The sequence below is a fragment of the Cyprinodon variegatus genome, unplaced genomic scaffold (assembly GCF_000732505.1).
Source record: "Cyprinodon variegatus isolate N-32 unplaced genomic scaffold, C_variegatus-1.0 Scaffold562, whole genome shotgun sequence".
NCBI classification, from domain to species: Eukaryota; Metazoa; Chordata; class Actinopteri; order Cyprinodontiformes; family Cyprinodontidae; genus Cyprinodon; species Cyprinodon variegatus.
In genome coordinates, this window is record NW_015151015.1 from 68921 (window position 1) to 93573 (window position 24653).

The 24653-nt window shown below is 38.1% G+C and overlaps 1 protein-coding gene across 1 annotated transcript in view; it reads left to right on the top strand.

Moving 5' to 3' along the window:
* Positions 1-10371: 10371 nt before the first annotated feature.
* Positions 10372-24653, top strand: part of LOC107095655 (myosin light chain kinase family member 4-like) — a 42226-nt gene continuing 27944 nt past the window's right edge. The window contains exons 1-2 of the mRNA XM_015391843.1: positions 10372-10606; positions 20399-20651. Of these exons, the coding sequence (XP_015247329.1) occupies positions 10542-10606; positions 20399-20651 (318 nt within the window). The 5' untranslated portion in view covers positions 10372-10541. The remainder of the gene's footprint in view (positions 10607-20398; positions 20652-24653) is intronic.

The following is a 24653-nucleotide window of genomic DNA, read 5'->3' on the forward strand; positions in this document are numbered from 1 at the left end:
ATATATCCAGAAAATACAACAAAATAGGAATTAAACCAATAAAACTAGAAAACACAGAGCAAAGTAAAACAAAACAGAACCAATACCATGACAATATGTATAGTGATTTAGCTTACTGTCTGCAAACTATATGTTACCTGTGTACCCCACAGGGAGCCACATAGACTGCAGCTCTGGGTCTCTGAGCAAGACCTTTAACTCCACATTGCTTCCCGGGCGCCTCACGATGGCAGCCCCCCCCCAAAAAAGATTTGGAAGTCAACATTACACACTAATGGACAACTCAAGGCCCACTATAGCTACAAAAAGACCAACACTTATAATAAATATGAATAATAATGAACATTTTATTTACCTCTGTAACTCAGTTCTCCAATTAACATTATATAGATTAATTACTACAGGCTGATGTTTTAAAGCCTAATTATTTGTATTCATTTTTAAGGATTCCGTATTTCAGCTCATTGAAAAAACTCAAAATATAAAAGATGAAAGTCTCTGTCTATCATTATAGGCAAACCCTGGTGTCTAAGTTTCAGGTTCCATTTAACTCAAAATACCATCACCGTCTCTACTGACCTAGAATTTTATGGTGGCATACTTCTCTGTTCAATAAGGTACAGCTGACGGGGAGAAGGAGAGGCTCTTGGCAAAGAGTTCGACCTTCTATAAATCTCATTGTTATTCTGACTTCTTTACGAGCATGAGATGAAAGCAGAGCAGCTTTGCACCAGCAGCACGGGACCGAGGGCGATGAGATAGGGACAGTTGTCATTTAACAGACTTTACCCTTGTCCTTCAACCGGCACGTGGGGGAACCTAGAAATCGACACATCTATTAAATACCTTTTTATGGTACGGGGCCAGAGCTTATATGATCTGTAAAGGAAAAAGGCATATTCCATTTAAGTCTAGCCTGGAATCTTAGGGTGTCCCTAAAGGGAGAGGATTTAACAAAGTTATTGGTGTGTTTGAGCTAAAATAACCAAGGCTGAAACTAATGATTATTTTGCTCATCAGTTCATATTCCAACTATTTTATTGAGCATTTTAACAGACAATTTTTTCCCAATTAAATGAAAAATCTCTTCAAAGAGAAACTGTAAGCTACATTACAGCAGTTTTTATACCAAGCTTTGCCATCTTATAACTCTGTGACCAGGCTACCAGTTTTTTATGTATTTCTTTCTCTGCACGGACATTAAAAGGATATAAAAAAAAAAAAACCCTGTAAGGATTCGCAAAGTGTCCCGTTTTCAAATAAGATATTTATTTATGTGATTTTTATTCCCTTTTGATTGAATGCAAATGAAGGTTTGGATTTAAGATTGTACATAACTATAATCTCTTCCACATTTGATTTCAAACTTACAGGTCTTCCAAAGGATTTCGCCAGTTGTCTTTTGAGAAATGTGATTAGGAATTCTTAAAAATCCCTGATCTCCACTCATTTAGTTTTAGCTGAAGTAATAAATTGCTTGGACATGTTGTATCTCTTAAATCACTCCCAAATATTATAGTACAATCTCCATTAAAAACATAGCGTCAAGGTTTGAAAACCTTAAAATTCAGAGAAAAATGTCATTATCAGCTTATAACCATATCAATAATTTGCCAGACTTGATGGAAATCCATGTTCTACTACAGGTTATTTGAGTTATGGACTGTAGACATTGCTGCAATTACAACCTTTTATTGCAAACTCTGCTATAAAAGGTTGAAACGTTTGTTGCATTTTACTCAACAGTTCATCCATCCATTCATCTTCTCCCAGTTATTCAGTGCAGTCTATTGGCGAGAGTCGGGGTACACCCTGGACAAGTTGGAAGACTGTCGCAGGGCAACACAAAGACGAACAGAGACATACAAACATGCACACTCACTCACACAAAAGGACAATATAGAGAAGCCTCTAAATTTAGAGAAGCTCTGTTTTTTTGGACTGTTTGAAGAAGCCGGAGTACCCGGAAAGAACCCTTATGAGAACAGGCAAACTCCATGCAGAAAGGCCGCAGGCCAGGAGTTCAATCTGGGACCTTCTTGGTGCAAAGCCATAGTGCTACAAACTGCGCCACCGTAAAATGCAAATCTCTAGTTGGTTAACAATAAAAGGGAAATGTTTCAGGACTTGAAGTTGGTATTCAATGATTGCTGGTGTTTATATCTTCTACTCTACTCTAAATACAGACTGAACACTGAGTACTCTGTTGCTTATATAGTAGAATATCACTGTTACTGTTTTAAGCGTCATGTTCACTATTCTGACCTCACTAGCACAGCGTTAATTCTCCCTGTGGACGCAATTAAATAGAGTGTGGTGCATTTGATACAAATTCTCCTGAGTCCGGTTTGAAACGAAAGAAGGTGAACGGTGTTCCAGGTCTTTTTTATGCTTCATTATATTTCCCCTCTATCTAACTAATCTTTTTTAACATCAACGAAAGACTGTTTCTAATTTCAAGCCTTCATGTACAGAGTTACATCTGATGCTGCAGAATTTACACCTTATATCAGGCATCCCCAAAGTTTGTCCTCGACGGCCCGCTGTCCTGCAGGTTTCAGAGGTTTCCCTGCTTTAGCACAGCTGATTATGATGATTGAGTTGAGCAAAAGCCTGTTAATCAGCTTTCAATTAAAACCAGCTGTGCTGGAGCAGAGAAACCTCTAAAACCTGCAGGACAGCGGCCCTCGAGGACCGACTTTGGGGATGCCTGCCTTATATGGTGACTTGATTCATCAGTATCTGATGGCTGCACTTCTTTGTGGGCTAATATATGCTGAGGCTCATGCTATACTAGTTTCTCAAATTATTTTTTTTTTATTCCATTGCTGTAACTAGAGAACAAAACTAAAAAACTAGACTACAGGTTCCAAGAGGATTCAGGTGCATGATACTGGCCATCATCCTACTGACATGAGCTCTGGGTGGAGGGTACCACTGGTGTTCTGTCTTCTGTCAATTAGGTGATGTCACTTAAGCAGCGTACCATTGTCCTCAGTTGTCATTCCAGCCCCATTGTGTGTTGACACAGCTGTGACCTTCTCAGGGATCATCAGGGAATCTGGCCTCCTGATTGAGATTCCATGTAAGATTAAGCAAGCCCTAAGAAATCTATGTCAAGTGCACAGCATGTCAATCAGCAGCATTCTAAGTCTGCATCATTTCTTCATAGCTCATGTGAGGTCAGTGCCAGAAAGATTTGCACCATCCATGATGTCAGTAAGGCACACTTAGTTTTTTTTTTTTTTTTTGGCTTAAAATATATTTCAAATACTGCATCTCCCCAAAACTATATAAGCTGTACCTTTGAAAAAAAAACAACACAACTATTTTCCTAAACTATTCTTCATCTTAACCACCATGTCAGCAGCATAGGTGACTTCATTTGAGCTCACCATGCATCGGTTGTGCCAAGTCTTACTTTCCACCACATAATCCAAGCTTGGGTTAAAGCTGCAGTGTAGAGCTTTGAGAAAACTGTTCACTTAGCCTAAAAAAAGAATAATAAAAGGACTCCTTGCAGCTCCTTATGTCAGGCTCAGCACAAGAGGAGCCAGTTTTCGAAAATTTAATTTAAGACGGAACTGTAGAAAATGGGGTCGGCGTCTAAGGCAGGAACCTCTGTTGGGGGAGAAGACAGAGGACAATGGTTCCAGCTGGTCAGCTGCCAACAAGACGTGGCGGGCACCGCCCACAGAGTTCCAGACGCTTAAGGTCCAGGAGGTTGAGAACAGGGAGGAGATCAGAACCAAGAGGATGAATGAAGGCAGGATAATCCAGAGGATGAAACCAAAGCCGGTGTTGAGGAGGTGCTCAGGAGTCCTGGCCAGAAAATCAGCGATCCAAAGAGGAAGGGGAATCGAGGACGATGTCAGGAAACAGCTCCATGTCAGGCAAACAGATCAGAAAAGGGACAGTCAGGCTCATTGGTTCAGAGGCAGAACTGGTCAGGATTAGGCACGCTGGAATACTCTCACCAAGGGCTTAAATAATCTGGCACTGATGACTGGTTGACTAGTTGAGCGCACTGTGCAGCCTTTAAATAAAAGAGGAAAGCGCAACATTATCACCTCAGACAGGGAGCCACCATGCATTTTAATTGAGCTAATCTTTGCCAGGCAAGAATAAAGGTTTTGGTTTGTTGCTATAGTTGTGTTATCAAAAGATTAGCTGGTTAGGTAAACAATAGTTATAGAATCTGTTTAGAAAAACAAACTTTCATTAAAAACAGAACAATGTAAGTAAAGTATAAAGCAGGGGGAAGCTGCGGCATGAGTGAGAGACAGGCAGAGAAATCTTAACAGGGTGATTGAAATGTGAAGTATGTATGAAAATCATTCAAAAAGGCAATAACATAAAGACTGTGAAAGAGACAAGAACACTTTGACTGAAAAATGAGGAGGTAGAGATAATCACCTGGTCTGAAATAAAAGGTAGATATTTTTTTAAACAATTATTTATAAAATGTTATATTGGAAGAGCTCCATGGACATGGCAATATGATTGTTATACGTTTGTACAGGCATCTGTTGGGAGCATTTATTGAGGTATTTCTGAGGCTTTTTACAGAGAAACATTTTGTGATATAAGATTTGGCCGTATCCTCCGGCCCTACTGTCAGGATGTATGGGTTGTTTCCATCATAGTTTTCTAATGCACATTTTGATGTGTCACATTAGAAAAGTTTGATGAAAGCGGCAGAATTCAAGAACAAAAGCTCCCACAAATTCACAAAAAAGTTAAGACACTCGCTTGAGGTGGTTTTTGGTTTTCCGGGGAAAAAAAATTCATGTGCAAAATGGGAGATGAACACTTTTTCTTTTCAGTTGAGCACCAACGTAGGGAACTTTTACGTCACATGACTGATTTACAGTTTCTGCTCTCGCAACTTTCCTATTATGTGTGTAATCATGAGTGGAACCAAAACCGCCATTACTATCTGACATGTTAACCTACTTGCCTGATCACATAACTCATTAAAACATTTCTCCATTACTGATCTGTGGTCAGTGATATATTACAGCCTCTACAGTACTTCCTGTTTATTACAGCCATGGGTGACAATGTGGAATACAGTGCTGTAGTCAAATAGGCCAAAATGAACTTTAAAACATGGAGGTGGCAGTATCATTCAATGGATATGCTTTTCTTGTTAAAGGGCAGGGAAGGTTGGTCAGGATGATGGGTGGATCTAAATATATGGCAAGCCTGAAAGCTCAATTTAGAATCTGTGGCCATGTAAAAAAATGTGTTGTTCTCAATCCATTCTGACTGATCTGGATCTGTGTTGCATAGAAGACAAATGAGCTGAGACTACAGTGTTAAAGTGTACAAAGCTAATAAACATATATTTAAAAAAAAAAAGTGTACAAAGCTGGTAAAAACATACATCCAAAGCCTTGTTTTTGTGTAAAGGGATTTTGAAAAGGATCAATTCAGTGGGCCTGAATAAAAAACAACTCTCGTAAAACACTGTTTGAATGGATGTACTAAGAATCTTCTGAATGATGGGATTGAACTGACCTATTTTATGTGAATTAATGAAACAGTTTTTAGAAATAATTTACTACTTTGTGCAGTTCTCTCGAATACAATCACACATTTTTTGTTTAAATAGGACAAAATTGGAAAAAGTTTGATTTATTTTGCAAGTCACCATATGCAGACAATGACAGCACAGAACAGTTATTTCCTGTAACAAACAATACTATTGTCGTGCGATAATTAAATTTAGTCTAGGCTAAATAAAGAACCGCTGGAATGCAAACATTTGGCCCCTAGTGACATACCAGGATAAATGCAAAGCACCATTTAAACCCTGCAGTAACAGGCTCAAGGGGAGACAATTTGCACACAGGAGGAAGATCAAGACAGGAGGCGACAGAGGGAGTGAAAAAGGATTGTGTCATAGGGACAAGGCTAAAGACTGAGCTCACAAATGAAAAGGTCAAGAGAACAACAGATGATGGTGATAAACACAACAGATGATAATGAGACAATGTGGCAGGTAAACAGAGAAACCCCCACATTGAAGTTTTCTTAGAAGGCATTAAAATAGATATGATAGAGACTTAGTTCTACATGAAGAAGAACACGTTATCTTGTCATAAATGTTTCTGCAAAAAATTGCATCCACGTAAATACACACAACACAACTGATGACGTTGTAGTATGTTCTGGCCCTTTGGAAAATCTGCAAAACGAACATAAAAATTTACTTACAGCGTCGCTGTCAGGAAATGATGTGGCTGGCATGGGTACACAGAACATGAGTTTTTCCTATTCTGGACATGGCCTCCCAAAACAGCAAATCAGTTGGGATTCGCTGCATAAACCACAAAGTACATTTCCTGATGCACCTAAACTAGGAATCTGGCCAAATGTATTAGTCATCCAAAACCCTGACAACCCAGGGTGCAGACCAGGAAGCGGAGTTGTACTTTAGCTCACCTCTCTGCAACTTCTTTACTGTTACCCACTCATTACTCCATCCAGACCGTGTCTTGCCAACGACCAAAATCTAATGAATTAGAAAAGATTCCCAAAGGAGTAAATCATGATCAACTAATTAAATTGTTGCTGCCATCAACACCTTTCTTTATAGATGTTTGAGCTCAGGCTGTTTTTCAGTGTAGTCCTGTTTCTCTGACTGTGACTGGTTGGATGTGCTCTCTTCATCCTCTGACATGGGAGCTGGCTCAGAGCTTGTCTGCCTGGCTGTGTGTTTCCTGGACGGGGCCGTCTGTGGACCTGGTTGTCAGTTGTCTTTTGTATCTCTGATTCTGTCTCCTTGAACCCCAGTCAGCCTTGACAGATGGCCGCTCACACTTAGCCTGGTTCTTCTGGAGGTTTCTTCCTGTTAAAAGGGAGTTTTTCCTCTCCACTTCCACTACAACCATGCTTAGTGTGAGGGATTGCCTTCAAGTCAATGAATTGATGCAATGAACTGGTTTTAACAATAAACTTTGAATCAATTCGACTGTGTGATCTGGTTGAATTGTAAGGTACCCTGAGATAACGTGTTTTGAATTGGCGCTATATAAATAAACTGACATGAATTGAAACTGAATTGAAAGAGGTGTGATACGGCATCCAGTCACCTTCTTATATAAACAAAGATTATAGCTTATGTCACACCTTTGGGTTTCCCACATGCCTTTAATTACTGATTTTATAATTAGTAGAACTGAAATTGATCCATGTTTTGGTGTTTTTACTTTTCATGAAATTACAGAATTTTCTGTTTATAGAACATGATTTTTTTTGACAAAAAAATATTGCATTGAAAGTATTGGATGTAAAATGTGGTAAATCTCTCAGATTGATATTAGGGGCCAAAGATTCTTGATTGGAACAGGTTGAGTCAATAGAAAAATAAACTCCTGAAAGTAAATAAAGTTATTTGCCCAAAGGTTTTTAGGATATTTATGCTATTTTGAAATACATTTGCAACCTTACAATGACTGGCTTGATGTGCTCTCTTCATTCTCTTACACGGAGCTGGCTCAAGGCTTGTCTGCCTTTTACTGTTGTCTTTTGTATCACTGCTTCTGTCTCCTTGAACCCCAGTCGGCCTCAGCAGATGGCCGCTCACACTGAGCCTGGTTCTGCTGGAGGTTTCTTCCTGTTGAAAGGGAGTTTTTCCTCTCCACTGTCTCTAGAAGCATGCTTAGTGTGAGGGATTGCCTTTGAGTCAGTTGCCTTTGAGTTGATGCAATCAACTGGTTTTCCTTATATAGAAAACATTGATTAAATTTGACTGTATGATCTAGTGAACTGTAAAGTGCCTTGAGATGACAAGTGTTGGGAGTTGGCGCTATAGTAATAAACTGAATTAAATTGAATTGGACTCATCTTAATGTGGACAGGGCCTTGGGGATTATGTTCAGGGAAACCTATAATTAGGCAAATGTTATTGTTATTTTGTATGCACAGCGTATACAAAACAAACATTTGTTGCATACAGCTTACTTATTGCAGTTGGAGTAAGATAAACATTACCAATATAAAGTGCAGCAGTTATCAGAATGTAGCAATGTGGGAGAAACACACAAAACTGTTTAAAATAATGGGAAAAAAGGGCATTGATATGAAATATAGATATGGTACAAAAGGCAGTTGAAACATGGAGTTGTGTCCTATTTAAAAGGACACATCAACCCTAAATGCAACAGATCCTTCTTAACCTATGAATGTGCAGTCTTATTCTTGACTAGTCACTGTCTAACACTCATTTGTAATTTCCAAATAGCCTTTAAAGACTGGAAAGCTGTGTATGTTTTTGCATAGCTTGGTCATATAATAATGATAATTATTATACAATATCTATAATATATATTATCAATCTCATACTGGAATAATTCACTCTCTGCATTTAACCCAACCCCCTTGGGGAGCAGTGGGCTGCCATTGTGCGGCACCCGGGGAGCAGTGTGGGGTTAAGGGTCTTGCTCAGAGACCCAGAGTGTAAGTGTAAGCCAACACTCCCACTTGTGCATGTCCTGGATCTGTTGTACTTCTTTAACATTTAAAATGGTGGAACAGCACAAGCAGCAAAGCTAAACCAGCACAAACCTGCCAGCTAATCAGGCCTTGGAGGTAAAGGATATTCACATCTGCTTCACAAAATTAAAATCCTTCTGGAAGAGGAATAAAACCTGTTTCTTTATAGACTTTTATTGATGTATCACCAAAAATAAACTTCTTGTTGCTTTCCATTGTAATTGGGCATGAGTTGGATATGCACACCTCTGTAGCTTCAAGTGGTGAATTTCTCACTAGTCTTATCAGGGAGGACAGTGTAACTAGGTCACCGTGTCTCTGCAAGCACGTCCTAATCTATCAGTGTCTGCTGAAACTGTCACCATGAGGGTCTTCTTCATGTGCACTTCTATATGAAAACATTATGGGTGTGAAACTTTTTTCCTTTTGCCATTTATAAAAAAAGTGTTTTTCAAATGCATCTCAATGGATTCCCAGCTGTCCTGCAAAAGTCAAGTGTTTTCTTCAGACCACCATCATCTCCAAGGGGCCTTTCATGAAGGACTTTTTTGGTTTCTTATGGGTTCATGGTGCAAGGAGGCATAGAAATAGGCCACCTCACCTGTTTGACCTGCTGCCCTTTGACAGATGTTATGGAGCCATAAACCCTGAACAGCGAGACTCTTAAACAATTTTTAAACTACTGGCTATCTGAGACTTTAAGGTCATTACTGTGTATAAGAATACCCCCCATAGCCCCCCACCCCCACCCAATTCAACCAGACTAAGTTATGTGGTGCAATGTATGTAATCTAACTTTTTTCTATTGTTAAGGGAAAAGCAGTCCAATACCTTGAGGTACAATGACTATAAAAGATAATTCAAAATACTTTTGAGGGTTATTTCACAAAATGCATTACTCTCCTCCAAAAAAATTAAAATGCATTCCTCCTTGTACAATTCCCCTTAGTTTAATATGACCAAGTGCCTTTCTTCCATAAAACTGCTTGCTTCATGTCCTTCACATCAGCTGCTACATTTCTAAAACTGTTTAACAACAGGCCTTCAAACCACAGCACCATGGAAAAGGACACCTTCGCTTTGCTGTGAGGCTTCAAAGAATGTAAAGGTTTATATTGGGTCACGTTCAAAACCACTTTCAGTTGCCGAGCACGAAGATTGGTGGCTCTTTTCTTTAAAAAGTCTGGTAGACATAGTTGTTTTTTGTTTGTTTGTTTATAAGTTTTACATCATTTTTTTTCCTTTTTGCTGCATAAAATGTTCGGCATTCAACATTTATTCAAATAAGCTATTTAGTCTTTAAATAAATTCTGAAAATGAAGGTTAAATGTTTATACACTTACAGTAAAGTATACCAGGTCTATGAATTTTACAAATGAAGACATACAAATCCTCAAATACAGATTATGGACTGAATGGAAATGATGGCTCCATTTTCCATTAAATCATGGAGCAAACCGTTTTCTTTATATCTAGGCTTATCATTAAATCACATACCAATCAAAAATAAATATAAACTTGACATATCCAATTCAAAAAGGGAAGTAATGATCTGTAATAGAACAACAGAATCAGCTTAATGTAGTTTGGGGAACTTTAATCAGCTAAGATGAAGGAATTTTGGCTCTACTTGCTCACAGTTGAATCTCTCTTCCCCTTTGTTGAGTCCTCCTCCGCTCAAGAGACACATGGTGCTCATTCTGTCCATTCTATTATAATAAGTTGCATTCCCTGGAACAATCTCTCAGATCTGTTCCTGTTTGTGCTCCCAGAGCAGATACCCCTTACACCCCTCCCTCCCCCAAACAGCCCTGTCTTTCTCTGACTACCACCCCTCTGTTGCTTATCCCTTCATCGCTTTCATGGCACAACTGCCATTAGTTTCCAGTTGGGTTGTCTTTGCTGACGTCTCAGCCTGTTAGTCCCATTTGAACAGAGCGTCCTAGTCTGTGGAGGGAGGAAGAGAGCATCCAGCAGCAGCACTGGATCTTAGTTAAAGAGTCTTTTAAATACCTGGAGAGATAATCTCCACCAAACCTATGAGAGACATGGGAGGAAAGGAGAAGAAGATTTTGGTGATTGCAAATGTGCCCAACTACCAAGGGTGAGTCTAATGGTCTTTCAGCCTGATTACAACGGAAAGTTTGGGTCAGAGATCATGGGATGCAGTGCAGAAATATTTAAGCTCTTTATTTAAGACATTTTTCCTGCAAATACTAAACATTTTCATCATTTTCTTCCTCATGCAAAGTAATCCTCATCTTGCATTGTGCTCATAGTTAAAATTCCAACACCTCGTCTCTGGCAATATCAGTTGCATTCAGTACACAGCTCCTCTTGTCAAGTTACCACGCATGGTGATTTATTTACTGCACATTTAATTGCAAGACTGATTTAAACAAATTTGGTGTAAAGATTAGCATTGATATTAACCTTAAAGAACTGTGATTAGATTTAACTTAGGTTTGGATTTTAGCCATTTTTGTCACATTACTAAATAAAATGTATTAAAAGGAGATTATATGATTTGAGCATTCATTGGATAATAAAGGAAACTTGATTACAGGCAGTTTTACTAAATAGCACAGAGCGACTCCATCTGCTGTGGACTAAAATAAGCCGTCTGCTTTGTTCCTGGTGATATAGGAAAATACGCTGTGTGGAGGTTCTACGGTTACAGGCTTCTGCAGAGGTTGCTAAGCTGTTGTCAGTGTGAAGGATTGGTGGGGCTGTGGGCTTGGAATATGTTTATTGGAGTTCAAATAAAAATATATCTATGCCGTGTTCCAGATAAGTATCCTCATAGTTTGTTTGGGCTGCATCTGCAGCCATGACTGAGCTTGTATGTTTTCCAAGAAGCCAGCTCTACTTAAATTCACCCATGCATGTGTGTTTTTAACATGTGCCTCTTATGACAGACTTTCTGGGTCAGCCAGATCCAGTAACAATTTAGCAGAACCTTAGAGCAACTACTTACATCAGAAACTCCAGTAGGCAACTGCTGACCACAACTTGGCTTTAAAGGTGACGAAAGCGCCGAGATGGCAAGTGGAAAAGTCGGTATACTTTGAGTTTAGACACAGAGAACTGACCTGCAGATCACTTGATATTAGTGCGTCATTTTCAGCATGTTTGATTTGAAGTAATTAATGGGTCAGCAATCTGTTGAGGATCCAGTTTAATGAAGCAAGGAGTGCTGAAAATACATTCTGTAACCTTGGATACAAGGATAAACAAGGTTCTTTAGGGTTTGAAAGGTTTTGCTTGATGCACCTTTAGATTTTTTTTCCATGCCTTGCACAAGCATTTTTGTTTTTACATCACAAACAAAATCATCTTAAAAGTCTGATGTGCATTTGAGTTCATTCCTCTTTAATTGAATACCCCTAGAAAAAAATAATGCAGCAAATTGAGCATAGATGTTAATTTACTCTCGATTTAAATACATGTTTATTGTGAAGAAGAATGTCAGTGAGCAAAATGCACAGAATATAGAATATATATATATAATATAAAATTGTCAGAGACAAAAAAACAGAGAATACTTAGAAAACAATATCAGAATCTTTGTGCATTCAGCACACCTCTGCTGATTAATATGAAAAGTAGGGTACAGCAGCAAACACAAGAAGGGATGATGATCCACTTAAACGGACAGAATTGACAGAATGGAGACTCTGAAGAACTCCAGAACTAAACTCAACCTGAAATATGTGATAAGACATGAGACCGAATGTATTCAGTCCAACTTAGTTATTTCACAGAGCAGAATCATCAAAAAGTGTTGTCTCTATTGTTGTATAGACATACTCGACAAAAGAAAAGGATCTGAAATGGCTAAAAATAACACATTTACACTGTCATCTAAAAATTTCTTCATAAAAGATTAAAAAAGAAAGTTATAATATAAACATTTGCATTTATATCTTCATGTTTTTTGTCTGTATTTATTAACAAAACTGAAACAAATGAGAAAACCTTAAAAGGACAGATCTGATTTTATGACACACTGAGCATCGTCTCCAATCATCCAATATATATCTCTACGCAAACAGACACACACCTTCCACACATGCTAAGGCTTTACAAGCTTTGATGGGAATTTCCGTACCACAGTTAAACTAGAACAGCAGAGGCCCCACAGAGACGGATACCAGCCGTGGGGGGTGGGCGGGTGGCGGGGTGGGGTGAAGACAGTCCATTTAAAGTCACCCCTCCTATTTAACTGGTGCTAGACCTTATGTTCTGGCCTTAAAGTTAAAAAAGGCTCCTAATCTACACTGTTGCTGTTTTGGTAGCAAGCACACAGCCAAACACACACAGCAGCAGAGTCTGAGCTTGGATTACTTTTGCACTTACCCATAAGTATCACCTACTATATGCAACCATGAATGAATGCACTTGTGCACTCAAAAAGAGAGGACCTGTCCAAGCAGCAGACTCAGTGTCCCCTTCACCACTTAACCTTATCAGGACTGATAGAGGGAACAATTTCTTATCTATTTTTTTAGGAATGTTTTTCATTAAAAACATAATGTGTTGGATTAGTTACTCTTGATGCATTTAGACATTTTTATGTGATCTCTGTTATTCTCACAAGGAGACTATGAAACTGCAGCTGTAACCGATCAAAATCCATTTATAGATTAGATCAGATGGAAGCACACACAGTAAAAGATAGATTATTGGAAAGACATCCATCACTATTGTTATTCTTTCTTTATTTACTTTAACAAGATTTTTTTTTCAAACAGTAAGCATGTCTGAGAAAACCGCAGAAATAGGAAAAGTCAGTTATAAAGAGATATTATTAAACATAGGAGGATTTGCATGGTTTTTTGTTTTTGTTTTGTTTTTTTGCAGTTTTGTAGTTGCAATTTTCAGAAGGTGTTGTCAAAAATGTTGCAGAGATTTTTTCTTCACTGGATCAACTGACATTTTCAGTGTCAGACTAGAAAGTTAGTTTTAGTGAAAAAAAAACAGGAAGGTAAATTGTTTGGTACATCTAAGGTTGAGGTGGTTTGAAAAACATACAAATTTCTTGATATGGTTTTTCTTCCGATAGGCATCTTGAGAACATCTCTGTTGTGATGATTTTTCTAAAAAAATAATCCTGCTATAATATTGTGTTTTAACAGTGTTTTTAATTATTTGGGAGAAATAAGACATTACATCGCTTTTCCTTTCTATGCATATTCACCCTTAGAGTCTCCCATTAATACAATCTACGATCAAATTCTCTTTCGTCTCATAGAACATGAACTGAGTCTTGGGTCTACAGTGCTCTAGATCTTCTGGGTTCTTTGTGACCTCTTAGATAAGTCATCCCTGTGCTCTCAGAGTGAAGCAACAGCAGGTTTTATAACAAATTGTTCTTAATCTAACTTTAATACATGTTGCTTTCTGCTCTAATGTCTAAATCATACTGTTAGTTAAGTTTTATTTTATTCTTAATGCACCTTTTTCCTCATTGTTTGCACCTTCTTTAATTACTATGCCAATATGTGACCAGTGAATTTCTCCGCTGTGAGATCAATAAAGCTCATCTAATCTAATCTAATCTTACTTAAGCACTTTCCTTGTTTTTATAGGTGTGGAAGTAATATTCGTAAAAAAAAAAAGTAGCCATTGACTTCAATGTAAGTCAAGTCATGGTTTTAAGAGTTTTTTTTTCATAGAAGTCGAGGTATAAACAGATATTTTACTGGATTTTTACTAACGTTTATAATCTTTTGTTTAAACTTATTGCTGAGGCGACATTTCAGGTGATTTCTCCCTTAAAGTTTGATTTATCTCTTGACTTTTGTATGAATGATGGATAACACACTACATATCAATAGTTCCCCTATGGTCCAAATCTTTAATGTGTATTTGTTAACAGTTATATAAAACATTTATTTATTCAATCAGAATCTGCTGCTTTCTTGTTGGATGTATCTTCTTATAATTGTTAGCAGAGGTTTATCTACAAATTCAGCAATAACATTACAATAATTCAAATGTAATTTTTCCTACTCCAAATTATGATCAAACTCCTAAAATGAAATAGATTTTGGAACATTCAGAACACACAGTTTCAGTTTACCAACACTGGTTTTAACAGAGATGTTTTCCTCTCATCAATGAGCTCTTTAGACACTTGACATTCTGCAGAGGATTTGAAGGAGGCCCTGTTTTTGTCCCTTACGCTTTAATCATTGAAACATACACTCATGGACTAGCAAAAGTCCTGAGGGGTTTAATGATTCAAAGCTACTTTAAGAGTTATGATACACACACAGTTCCTAGTATCAGTTACATGAAAGGATTACTCTGGAGAAGACGGATAGAGACCGCCGCCAGTCATTTTCACTGAGAGGAAATACCAGCTGTTGCCAGATAAACATGCACAATCTAAAGCATTACTACATACAGCAATAAACACAAAGCAAATGTATATATCTGGTTTTGCTTTGAGTAAGAACCTCAGGAATGGAAAGTAGGCTGTATGAGTCCCAGTCTGCCAGGCAACAAGCCAGATCCTTTCTCCCAATGGTTTTCAACAAATGGAAGTTCTCCTTTTCTGGTGATGGCGTGCTCAATCATTATCACCCCGTACTATGGAGACCCCTAAATAAAGCTCTTTGGCCCAAGTGCATGACCCAGGGTCAGTCAGCCTCCTGGGAGCAGCAGGGGGACCTAGGGGGAGGTCAGTGGAGTCAGCTCAGCACCAACCGAGCTGATACCATTAATACTTGTGAGAGTTCAGGGAAGGCCCTCTTTAACACTCCACATGTGGAGAGGTCAGCCCGACCTGGTTTGACATCGCTTGTGTCTCAGAGAGACCACCAGAAATACTTTGCTCCTTGATCATTTACTAATTGCTGTTAATCAAGCAATCACAATAAATATTTGTACTGAGTCGTTCCTTTTTTATTCTTAGTTCAGTTTCTTTATGTCCTTGTTTAACTATGGTTTTAGTCCACATTCTCCTGCTCTCTCTTATGTTGATTGCACTCACCTGGTTTTAATCTCACTCACCTTTCCCACTTAATGTAAGGAGAAGATACTGCCACCTGTGGCAAAACACAGAACTGCTTTTTTTTTTTTACTTTTTCAATAAAAATATTGAGTTGCAATTGGTTCTTGAATTGAACTGGATGCCGGTTGCTGAGTATTCACAAAATCCATCTTGAATATAACGCTTCAACTGCTTGCAAGATTGGACCCAGTAAACTTGGACGTGCTTGACGTCACATCCGCCGTACAGCATTGAAACTTCCACCATGACGTACATTCTGGAAAATAGGCAATGATTCATAGATGCATCGGAGCTCAAATTGTAACGATCTTGGTTCTGTTGGTTTTCTCTAAGTTTTCAGTTTCAAGTTCATCCAGGTTTTTTCTTGTTTTGTAGCTTTATTGGTGGTTCTGGATTTATTTAAGTTTCTTAGGTTTTTCTTTGTCTGTCCTCTGTTGCCCCCTTGTGTTTTCTTTTCCCTTGGCTTCCTCCTCAGCTCTAGTCACACCTGCTCCTTATCAGCTCATTAGTCCTGCCTTTGTTCAGTCATCCATAAATACACTCCCTCTGCAGTCCCTCTGTACTGGTTCCTCGTCTTACTTTGTCTCACCCTGGCTCCTTGTGATGGTTTTCCCCTGATGTCTCCATGGTTCTGGTTAGTGTTTAATTTTTATGTTGGATTTTTGGATACCTGTTTTTGTTTAACATTTTTAAGTTGGATTTTTTTGGATTCCTGTTTTTGTTTAACATTTTTAAGTTGGATTTTTTATGATTCCTGTTTTTGCTTAACATTTTTAAGTTGGATTTTTTGGATTCCTGTTTTTGCTGCCTGATTATTCATTAAATCTTTAAAGAACTCACCCCTGCCTGTCAGCCTCTGCATTTGGGTCCTCACAAAAACCTCCAAACAAACCGTGACACAAATACTGAGGGGTCAGTCTGATCATCAATCAATTTTTTTGGTCGTAAAGGTTCAAATAAAAACACTATAATCAAGATCATTTGCTGTAAAAACATCTCTTTAATATTCTGCTGTCGTACTCCCCTGGTATGCTGTTGCTATTCTTTGTTGCTGCTTTTCTCCCGTCTGTGAGTTGCTAAGTTAACTCATTAATAAAGCCTCACTCCATCATGCATGTCCCTTCCTCCAGTTTGTATTTAAATCATCTTCAACCATAAAACCAAACAGTAAGGGAACGGTGCATGGAGTGTTTTAAAGGCTTGGTCCTTTAGTGTTCTTCAGACACATTATCCCTGTTTAATTACCTTGCTGACAATACCTGGATATGACACTTAAAAAAAAATGCATGAAGGAAAAGTAAACAAAAACAAAAACATGTCTGAGTGTTGAAGTTGCGCCCACTGTAAACATATCACCGACATTAGAACTGGAACAGGTGGATCCCAGATCACCATCAGCACTAGAGCTGAAACCCAACCCCAAGAAAACCTCTAATGAGGAGCAGCAGCTCTGGCTGCAGCACACGGAATGAATCAGAGCCTCTATCATGATTCTGAAACTACAGACAGTATATGACCTCTGTAATTGTCAAGCAAAGGCAGAATATAAACTCAGGAGGTATATATATCTCCAGTGATCTTCCATGACTCCCTCTGGGGCTCAGCAGGTAGAACACAGGCGAAAGGCAGCTGTCCCCAGCAGACGCCAGTGCACATTTCTCCACAACATCATCAATCATTTCATTTAGAACCATGATTCTGCAGACCTCTGTAGAAGCAGATCAAAGGATTTGGGCCACACAGCCACAGTATTTCAAAAGTGTTGATAACGACTGGGCAAGAAACTGTGCTGTTTAATTACTGCAATAGGAATCCATCTAAAAGCGTTTGCTGTAGTACATGGCTGATTACAAACACAAATGATTGAACAGACATTAATCTTCATTAATCTTCCTGAGGATGTTATTCAGTTTGCTGGTATTTTAATTGATATAGCACACTGAAGAAAGGAAGTTAAAACAAAGTGGTTAATTAAAAGGGATTCCATGCATGGGAATTAGTTAGTAAATATAACTTACAGCAGTTCATTAAACGAAATATAAAGTTATCCAACAATTTTTTCAAAATGTTAGCTGACCCAGTGAGGATGCATTCTTAGTGTTCTGGAGGAAGCCATTGTATAAATATTTTACCTCCAATTGTGATTCCTTCACACATGTACCCCCTACTCTCAGGTGTTCCAGCCTTGCAATCATATAAAACAAGAAAACACCCACAGTATCATAGACCCAACACCATGCATATCTGTTAGTGGGACATGTTTTTAATATGTTAATCTGTTATTTAACACAATGCTCATCCATCAAAATATATTTTCATGTATAAACTATTTAAATGTATTTGGTTTGTGATTGTAAGACCCTGTTTCTCTTTTTTTGACAATGACTTTTTCATAAGCAACAATGTTATTCAATAATTGGTCAGTTGTTAAGATGGAAAGAATTGGAAAAATGTTTACTCAAAAAATGTTTTAACGTTTGTGAACATTGTAGGGATACAAATGTATCTCAAAATAGCAAAAATATCCTAAAAACATGTGGGCCAACAACTTTATTTAAAATCATGTTCTATAAGCAGAAATCTCCATAATTTAAAAAAGGTAAAAACACCAAAATATTGATTTATTACTGTTGCATTAAACGTAAAAGCATGTGGGAAACTTAAAGGTGTGACATCCGCTATACTCTTTGATTTCATAAGAAGGTGACTGGATGCTGAATCACACCTCTTTCAATTCAGTTTTAATTAATGTCATTTTATTTACACACATGTCATCTCAGGGCATTTTAAAATGCAGCTAGATCATACAGACAAATTGATTCAAAGTTTCCTATCTAAGGGAAACCAGTCGATTTAATCGACTCATTGACTCGCTAAGCATGCTTGTAGTGGAAGCGGAGAGGAAAAACTCCGTTTTAACAGGAAGAATCCTCCAGCAGAACCAGGCTCACAGTGAGTGACCATCTGCCCGAGGCTGACTGGACTTCAAGCAGACAGAAGCAGTGATACAGCTGACAACTAGCTCCACAGGCGGCCCCTTCCAGGAAACACACAGCCATGATGATGAGCTCCCAGCCAGCTCCCATGTCAGAGGTTGAAGAGAGCACATCCAGTCAGTCAGAAACAGGATTACTCTGAAAAACAGGCCGATCTCCAACATCTATAAACAAAGGTGTTGATGGCAGCAGCATGGCTGATATTTCTCTCCAAGATGCAGTCACAGCCAAAGAAGAACAGACCAGATGAAGTTACTGTGAGAATAAGCACAGGGAGATTATAGAGTTTGATCTAAGAAATTCTGCAGAGTGGGAGAATAGAGATAGAATGAAGCAGGATTATGAAATAGGGGTCCCTATGTCCTTCAGCAGTCTAAGCCTTTAGCAGCATACAGTAACTATAGAGATAGCTCAGGATAACCTGAGCCACTCTATCTACAGTACAAGCTTTATCAAAAAGGAAAGTTTTAAGCCTACCCTTAAAAGTAGACAGGGTGTCTGCCTCACGGACTAAAACTGGTAGTTGGTTCCAAAGGGGAGGAACCTGATAACTAAAAGATCTGCCTCCCATTCTACTTTTAGAAATTCTAGGAACAACTAGTAAACCTGCAGACTGAGAGTGAAGTACTCTGTTAGGAACATAAGGAACAATCATATCTCTGATATAAGATGGAGCTTGGCCATTTAAGGCTTTATATGTGAGAAGGAGGATTTTAAATTCTATTCTGGATTTAACAGGAAGCCAATGAAGAGAAGCCAGGATAGGCGAGATATGATCTCTCTTTTTAATTTTCATCAGAACTCTGGCTGCAGCATTTTGGATCAGCTGAAGGCTTTTAACTACAGTTTGTGGACTTCCTGATAGTAAAGAATTACAATAGTCCAGCCTTGAAGTAACAAATGCATGGACTAGTTTCTCAGCATCACCCCTAGACACGACATTTCTAATTTTTTGCAATATTCCACAGATGAAAGAAGGAAATTCTAGAAACCTCTCTGATATGGGATTTAAATGAGAGGTTCTGATCAAAAACAACACCAAGATTTTTTACTTTATTATCTGAGAACAGTTTAACCTCATCTCAAGATAATAACTTCTGTTTTGTCAGCATCCAGGAGCAGAAAGTAGTCATCCAGGTTTTTATGTCTTTAAGACATGCCTGTAATTTATGTAATGGGTTTGCTTCATTTGAATTTACAAACACTTATAGCTGAGTATCATCAGCAGAACAGTGGAAATTAATCCATCCATTCCATCCATCCATTCGCTGAGTAAGAACCAATCAACACAACATTAACAATCAAGTCAGATGTATAAAAAATTTTTGAACTCTAATTTAGCAAATTATTTTTTCATTGGTCACATGACTCATTCAGTGATGGATCTGAGTAAACCCCCCACTCCCTGGGCGCCCCACAGTGGCAGCTCACTGCTCCCTAAGGGGATGGGTTAAATGCAGAGGTGAATTTCTCCAGTGTGAGATCAATAAAGTTCAATTATTATATTATTATTATGATACTAAAGCTTTGTTTCTACTACTCCGTCATTTATTAAGGTTTGTTTACTTTCTAAATTATTGTAAAATTTAATTTTCTTTTATCAGTCTTCTTGATCTGTTATTTAGAAGTTTTAAGGCTGCAGGCTTATTGATGCAGCTCTGCTGAAGTGTTAAACTGTCAGTCTGCTCGTCAAATAATGTTTTAGTCATAAAGGGTCAAATCAAAAGGCTTATTTAAATATATTTTTTCAGTAAAAACGTACATATTGTCTCTTTAACAGATAATAAAAGAAAGTAGTAGCCATTCTGCAAATGAAAAAAAAAGGGACTGTTTGGTTTGACATTTACTTGAGCTGTAAACTTTGATGTGGTGTTTTCAGGTCGGATAAGAGGAACCCTCGTAAAGAGGGTGTTTCAGGAAAGAAGATTGATAAAGCCAAGAATACAGCAGTGCCGCCGCCAATCCCCATGCCACCAATTGTTGAAAAGATGGAAGGCCTGAAAGCCATCCGTAACCGCAGCAACAGTCTTCGTCTGGGCAGGTTGGCCTTCTACCGGCACTTGGAGAAGGTGGAGACCATGCGATCCTTCTGGGAGCTCAAACATGTAGAGATGGAGGGAGGAAACCAGCAGGTAATGTTCACAGACTCTAGATTGCTAATCCTTTCAATCCTCATGTAGAACCATGACTTTCTGCTGAGGTTAGAAGGCTTATGTCCTCCTTCTCATGTGTTGGGGATTCAATCTTTTTATTGAACAAAGCCCCATTCCCTTTTTTCACTAGATCAGGGGTCTGCAGCCTGTGGTTCCAGAGACCCAAGTGGCTTTTTCGACCCTCTACATTGGCTGTTTTGTATATAATATAATAACAAATGCCAGTCTTAAAAGCTTAAATTTATTTCTTTAGAAAATATTTGAACTGAATTGTCACAGCAAATTATATTAAAAAAATAAGAAATATGTTTTTGTATCTATTTTTCTTGTTATTAACTTCAAACCTATTTGTTTGCTTTTCTTTGCATCAAATTTTATCTTCTAGAAGGAAATCAATGCTTCCTCTTTACAAAGTGTTTCATTTTTTTACTTATTTTAAATCCAAGAAATACCGATAAACTGTCACTTGTTTGATATGGTTGCAGATTTTCTATTGTAAATAAATAACAAAAAAGTTCTGTTTTATTATAAGGTCTAGATTACTTTTATTTAGCTGAACTCAACGCATTTTAAGGGTTGCAGACCCCTGCACTGGGTTATTTTCTGTTGTACTTGGACAGAAAAAAGTTTTCTGTGTCAAAAAAACACTGCATCAGTTCTAAAAGACACCATATCTGTAAAGATTTTACCCAAACTTGGAATTTATTCTGGATTATAGTGCATGTTGAACATAACACTACTGCATCTACTAATGGTAGCACATGTGTTTCAATGTGGAACTGGAGCCACAATGATCTCTGCACACAGAGGGGTGGAGGGAGGTAGAGACTTAAATTCCCTACAGCAAATCCTGCCCTACTGCCCTTGATGTCTGTTAAAAGGCCTGAAATGACAGAACAGGTGAACTGTGAACTACTGCAGCGCTCACTAGAGGGTGCTGCAGATCTTTTTTGCTCTGCTTGAACCCTCTCACCTTGGTCTCAATACACACACACCAACATAAGCACACACGCACACATATATATATATAAACCTCAGCTCAAACTAACTGAGAACAGATATAGCCACTAGATAGCAGCAGTGGAGTTTATTAAGCTATGACAATGATGGCTGACACTGTAAATCTGACCTCAAGCTGCTTTTAAGACTAATGATTTATTTCAAATGTAGTGCAACAAACATAAAGATGACAAACTGGTTATTGACATGCTTTCTTAGTGGCATAAACATATGTCAACCACTTGCATGTGAATTTTTATCATCTCTGGATTCTTCATGATTATGTAGGTCTCACCATATTAGATCATCTCTTTCTGTTTATTTTTTTTATATGTAATGTTCTGTTCTTTGCATTTTGGTCTAGAATCAAGAAAAAATACCATTTCTTGTCAATTTGTAAATATAATAAGATTTCACTGACACCGGCTCAAAATGAACATGAAATACATACATATGTTAAAAATGCTTATAGAAAAACAAAGAACATTTATCCATAAGGTTTAAACCAAATGCAAATTTTGCAGCTTGGGCAGAGGTTTTCCATGTTTTCCCTATTTGGAGGGTGAATCAGGAGCACTATGAAATGGGAAGCAAGGTGAAGGTGATGAATTTAGTGGAATAATTGCTGTAATTTTGTTGAATTCAGCTAAATTAGATGACTTCTGCTGGAATCGAAAAATCTGAACTGCCGTTTACATTTGCATCATGAAATCCAATTAGGGACTAGATGTGGCTGTGAGCTACAGCTGTGTACAGCAGGCGCCTCTTTCACAGGTTAATTCACTGTGCAGATTAGATTCACCTGCTTCCAGTGGCGGAGTAGAACAAATTCATGACATAGAGAGGACTTGTTGACTCCAGACCCTCCATCTCTGCTTCTAATACACTCGCCCTGGTTTTCATATTTCTTAAAATCACTGTTCTGTTCCAAAGTTTCTTCCAAAATCTTGGTCCAGATACAACTTTACAAGCTAGAACATTAGTAAAAACTTAACATGACCCGAGACTAGCTATTAACAGCAAAAGCTAAACAAGCAAAGGAAAGAAAGAAAGAAAGAAAGAAAGAAAGAAAGAAAGAAAGAAAGAAAACTTAGGGCTCAAATTACTTATATAGTGATGAAGGTTTTCTGTTATAAGTCTCTGCAAGAAAATGTTTTAAATACTCAGATTTTTACTTTGAAAAGACAAAACAGGAAATATGGAAACATGGTGTTTTTTACTCTTGCCACTTGTATATTGATTAGGTTGTATACAAAAATAATTAAGAGAGAGATATAGAGTTTTATATTATTGTTCTTATAACAGTAGTGTCACCTAACTGGAAAATCCTGGAGCTGCACTGTATGCATACCTCATGTAGAGTATGTTTACTTATTGGTCTATTTGGTAGTAAATCACTTCTGTTCTCAACGTGACAACATGCACAGCTCAGAGAAACATTCTGGGTACATGTGAGGCACCATATGTAATATAAGAACAGTGAACAACATTCATTGGTTTCTTACTTTGAACTTTGACCTCATGTGTTCCTTATTCCTCATAAATTCATCTCTTGTTTGAATGCTGCTTTGAGATGTTGTTAGAGACAAACTGACTAGTTAGTAGAACAACCTGCTCCATAAGCATCCTGTCCCTTCATTCCTGCTGTTCCCTGTACATGCTTTCCTCAGATTCCCATTGGGAATATTTATCCTGCCAATGTACTCACACTTGTGGTCCTTGTACTCCTGCAGCTGCTCAAGCTTGTTACAACAGGGTGGCTTATAGTAAATATGGTAAAATACCTTTTAGGATTAGGGTTAGGTTGGTTTTAGATGAGTATTATAAACAACGTAAACTCATAAAAAATAATTAAAACAATGAAAATGCAATCTTTTTTCCATTTTGCCACCATTTCCCTCATACACCCAAAATCAAATAATATGTGGCAAGTTGCTTCTTTTTATTGTCAGTGTAAACACAGCTGTTCACCAAAAGCCTTGTATTCTGTTAGTGTCAAGGTTCAGAACAGGGGACCCAGGATTCCAGGCAAACAGGCAGACTGCTTTATCAAAAGCGTTTATTATAAATGAAGAATCAGCAGTAACTGCTGGGCCATCAAAGGCAGGAACCTCTGCAGAGAAAAAAACTCAGGTTAGTGACAATGTAAATCTGACAGAGGATGATTACGGACTATGGAAGGCATATACTTTCCGGAATACAAAGCCAACGCCAGTGTCAAAGAGGTTCACAGGAGTGCAAGCCCAAAGATCAGAAATAAGAAGAGGTACCAAAGGGAAATCCAGGTCGGCTTCATGAAGCAGATCCAGGTTCAGTCAACAGGGAGAATCCAGCAGGAGTCCAAAGACAGGTCGGCAAACAAATTAGAACAGGAACTTGTCCAAAAGCAGAACTGGTCAGGATCAGAAAGTCAGAACAACAACACGTACTCTATAGAACCCTCATCAAAGGCTCGAATAAACTGGCACAGATGACTGGGAGCAGGCAGGTTAAATAGAGACTGGAGCACATGACACAGATGAATGGTAATGAGAAACTGGGCAGAGCTAGAAAGGTGAATCGAATGAACCAATAAATAAGCGCCAAGATCATGACAGTTAGATAACATTATATAAAAAGAAAAACACCATGAAATCAAAGAACGCAGTGGATAGGTCAGAAATAAGGTTGCAAAGCGAATTAATTTACGGTGAGGTTACAAAACAATATCCCCATCTTAGAACATCTGAATACTTTTCTGTCCATCACCTAAAAACTGCAAAACCTACAAGATATGACTGCCCACCTAAACTGAATGGTATGTTGGGTACAAACAGCTTTAATATCAAAAGCTGTCAAAATGCCAAACCTGGAATTGTGTCAGAAATTCATTCTTGATACGTAGAGTTGAAGCAGCCATTTATTGCGCCTTCTACAAACCCGGGCTTTATGAAAGAGTGGCAAGAAGACAGCTATTAGTAAAACAAAAACACAAGCAGAAAT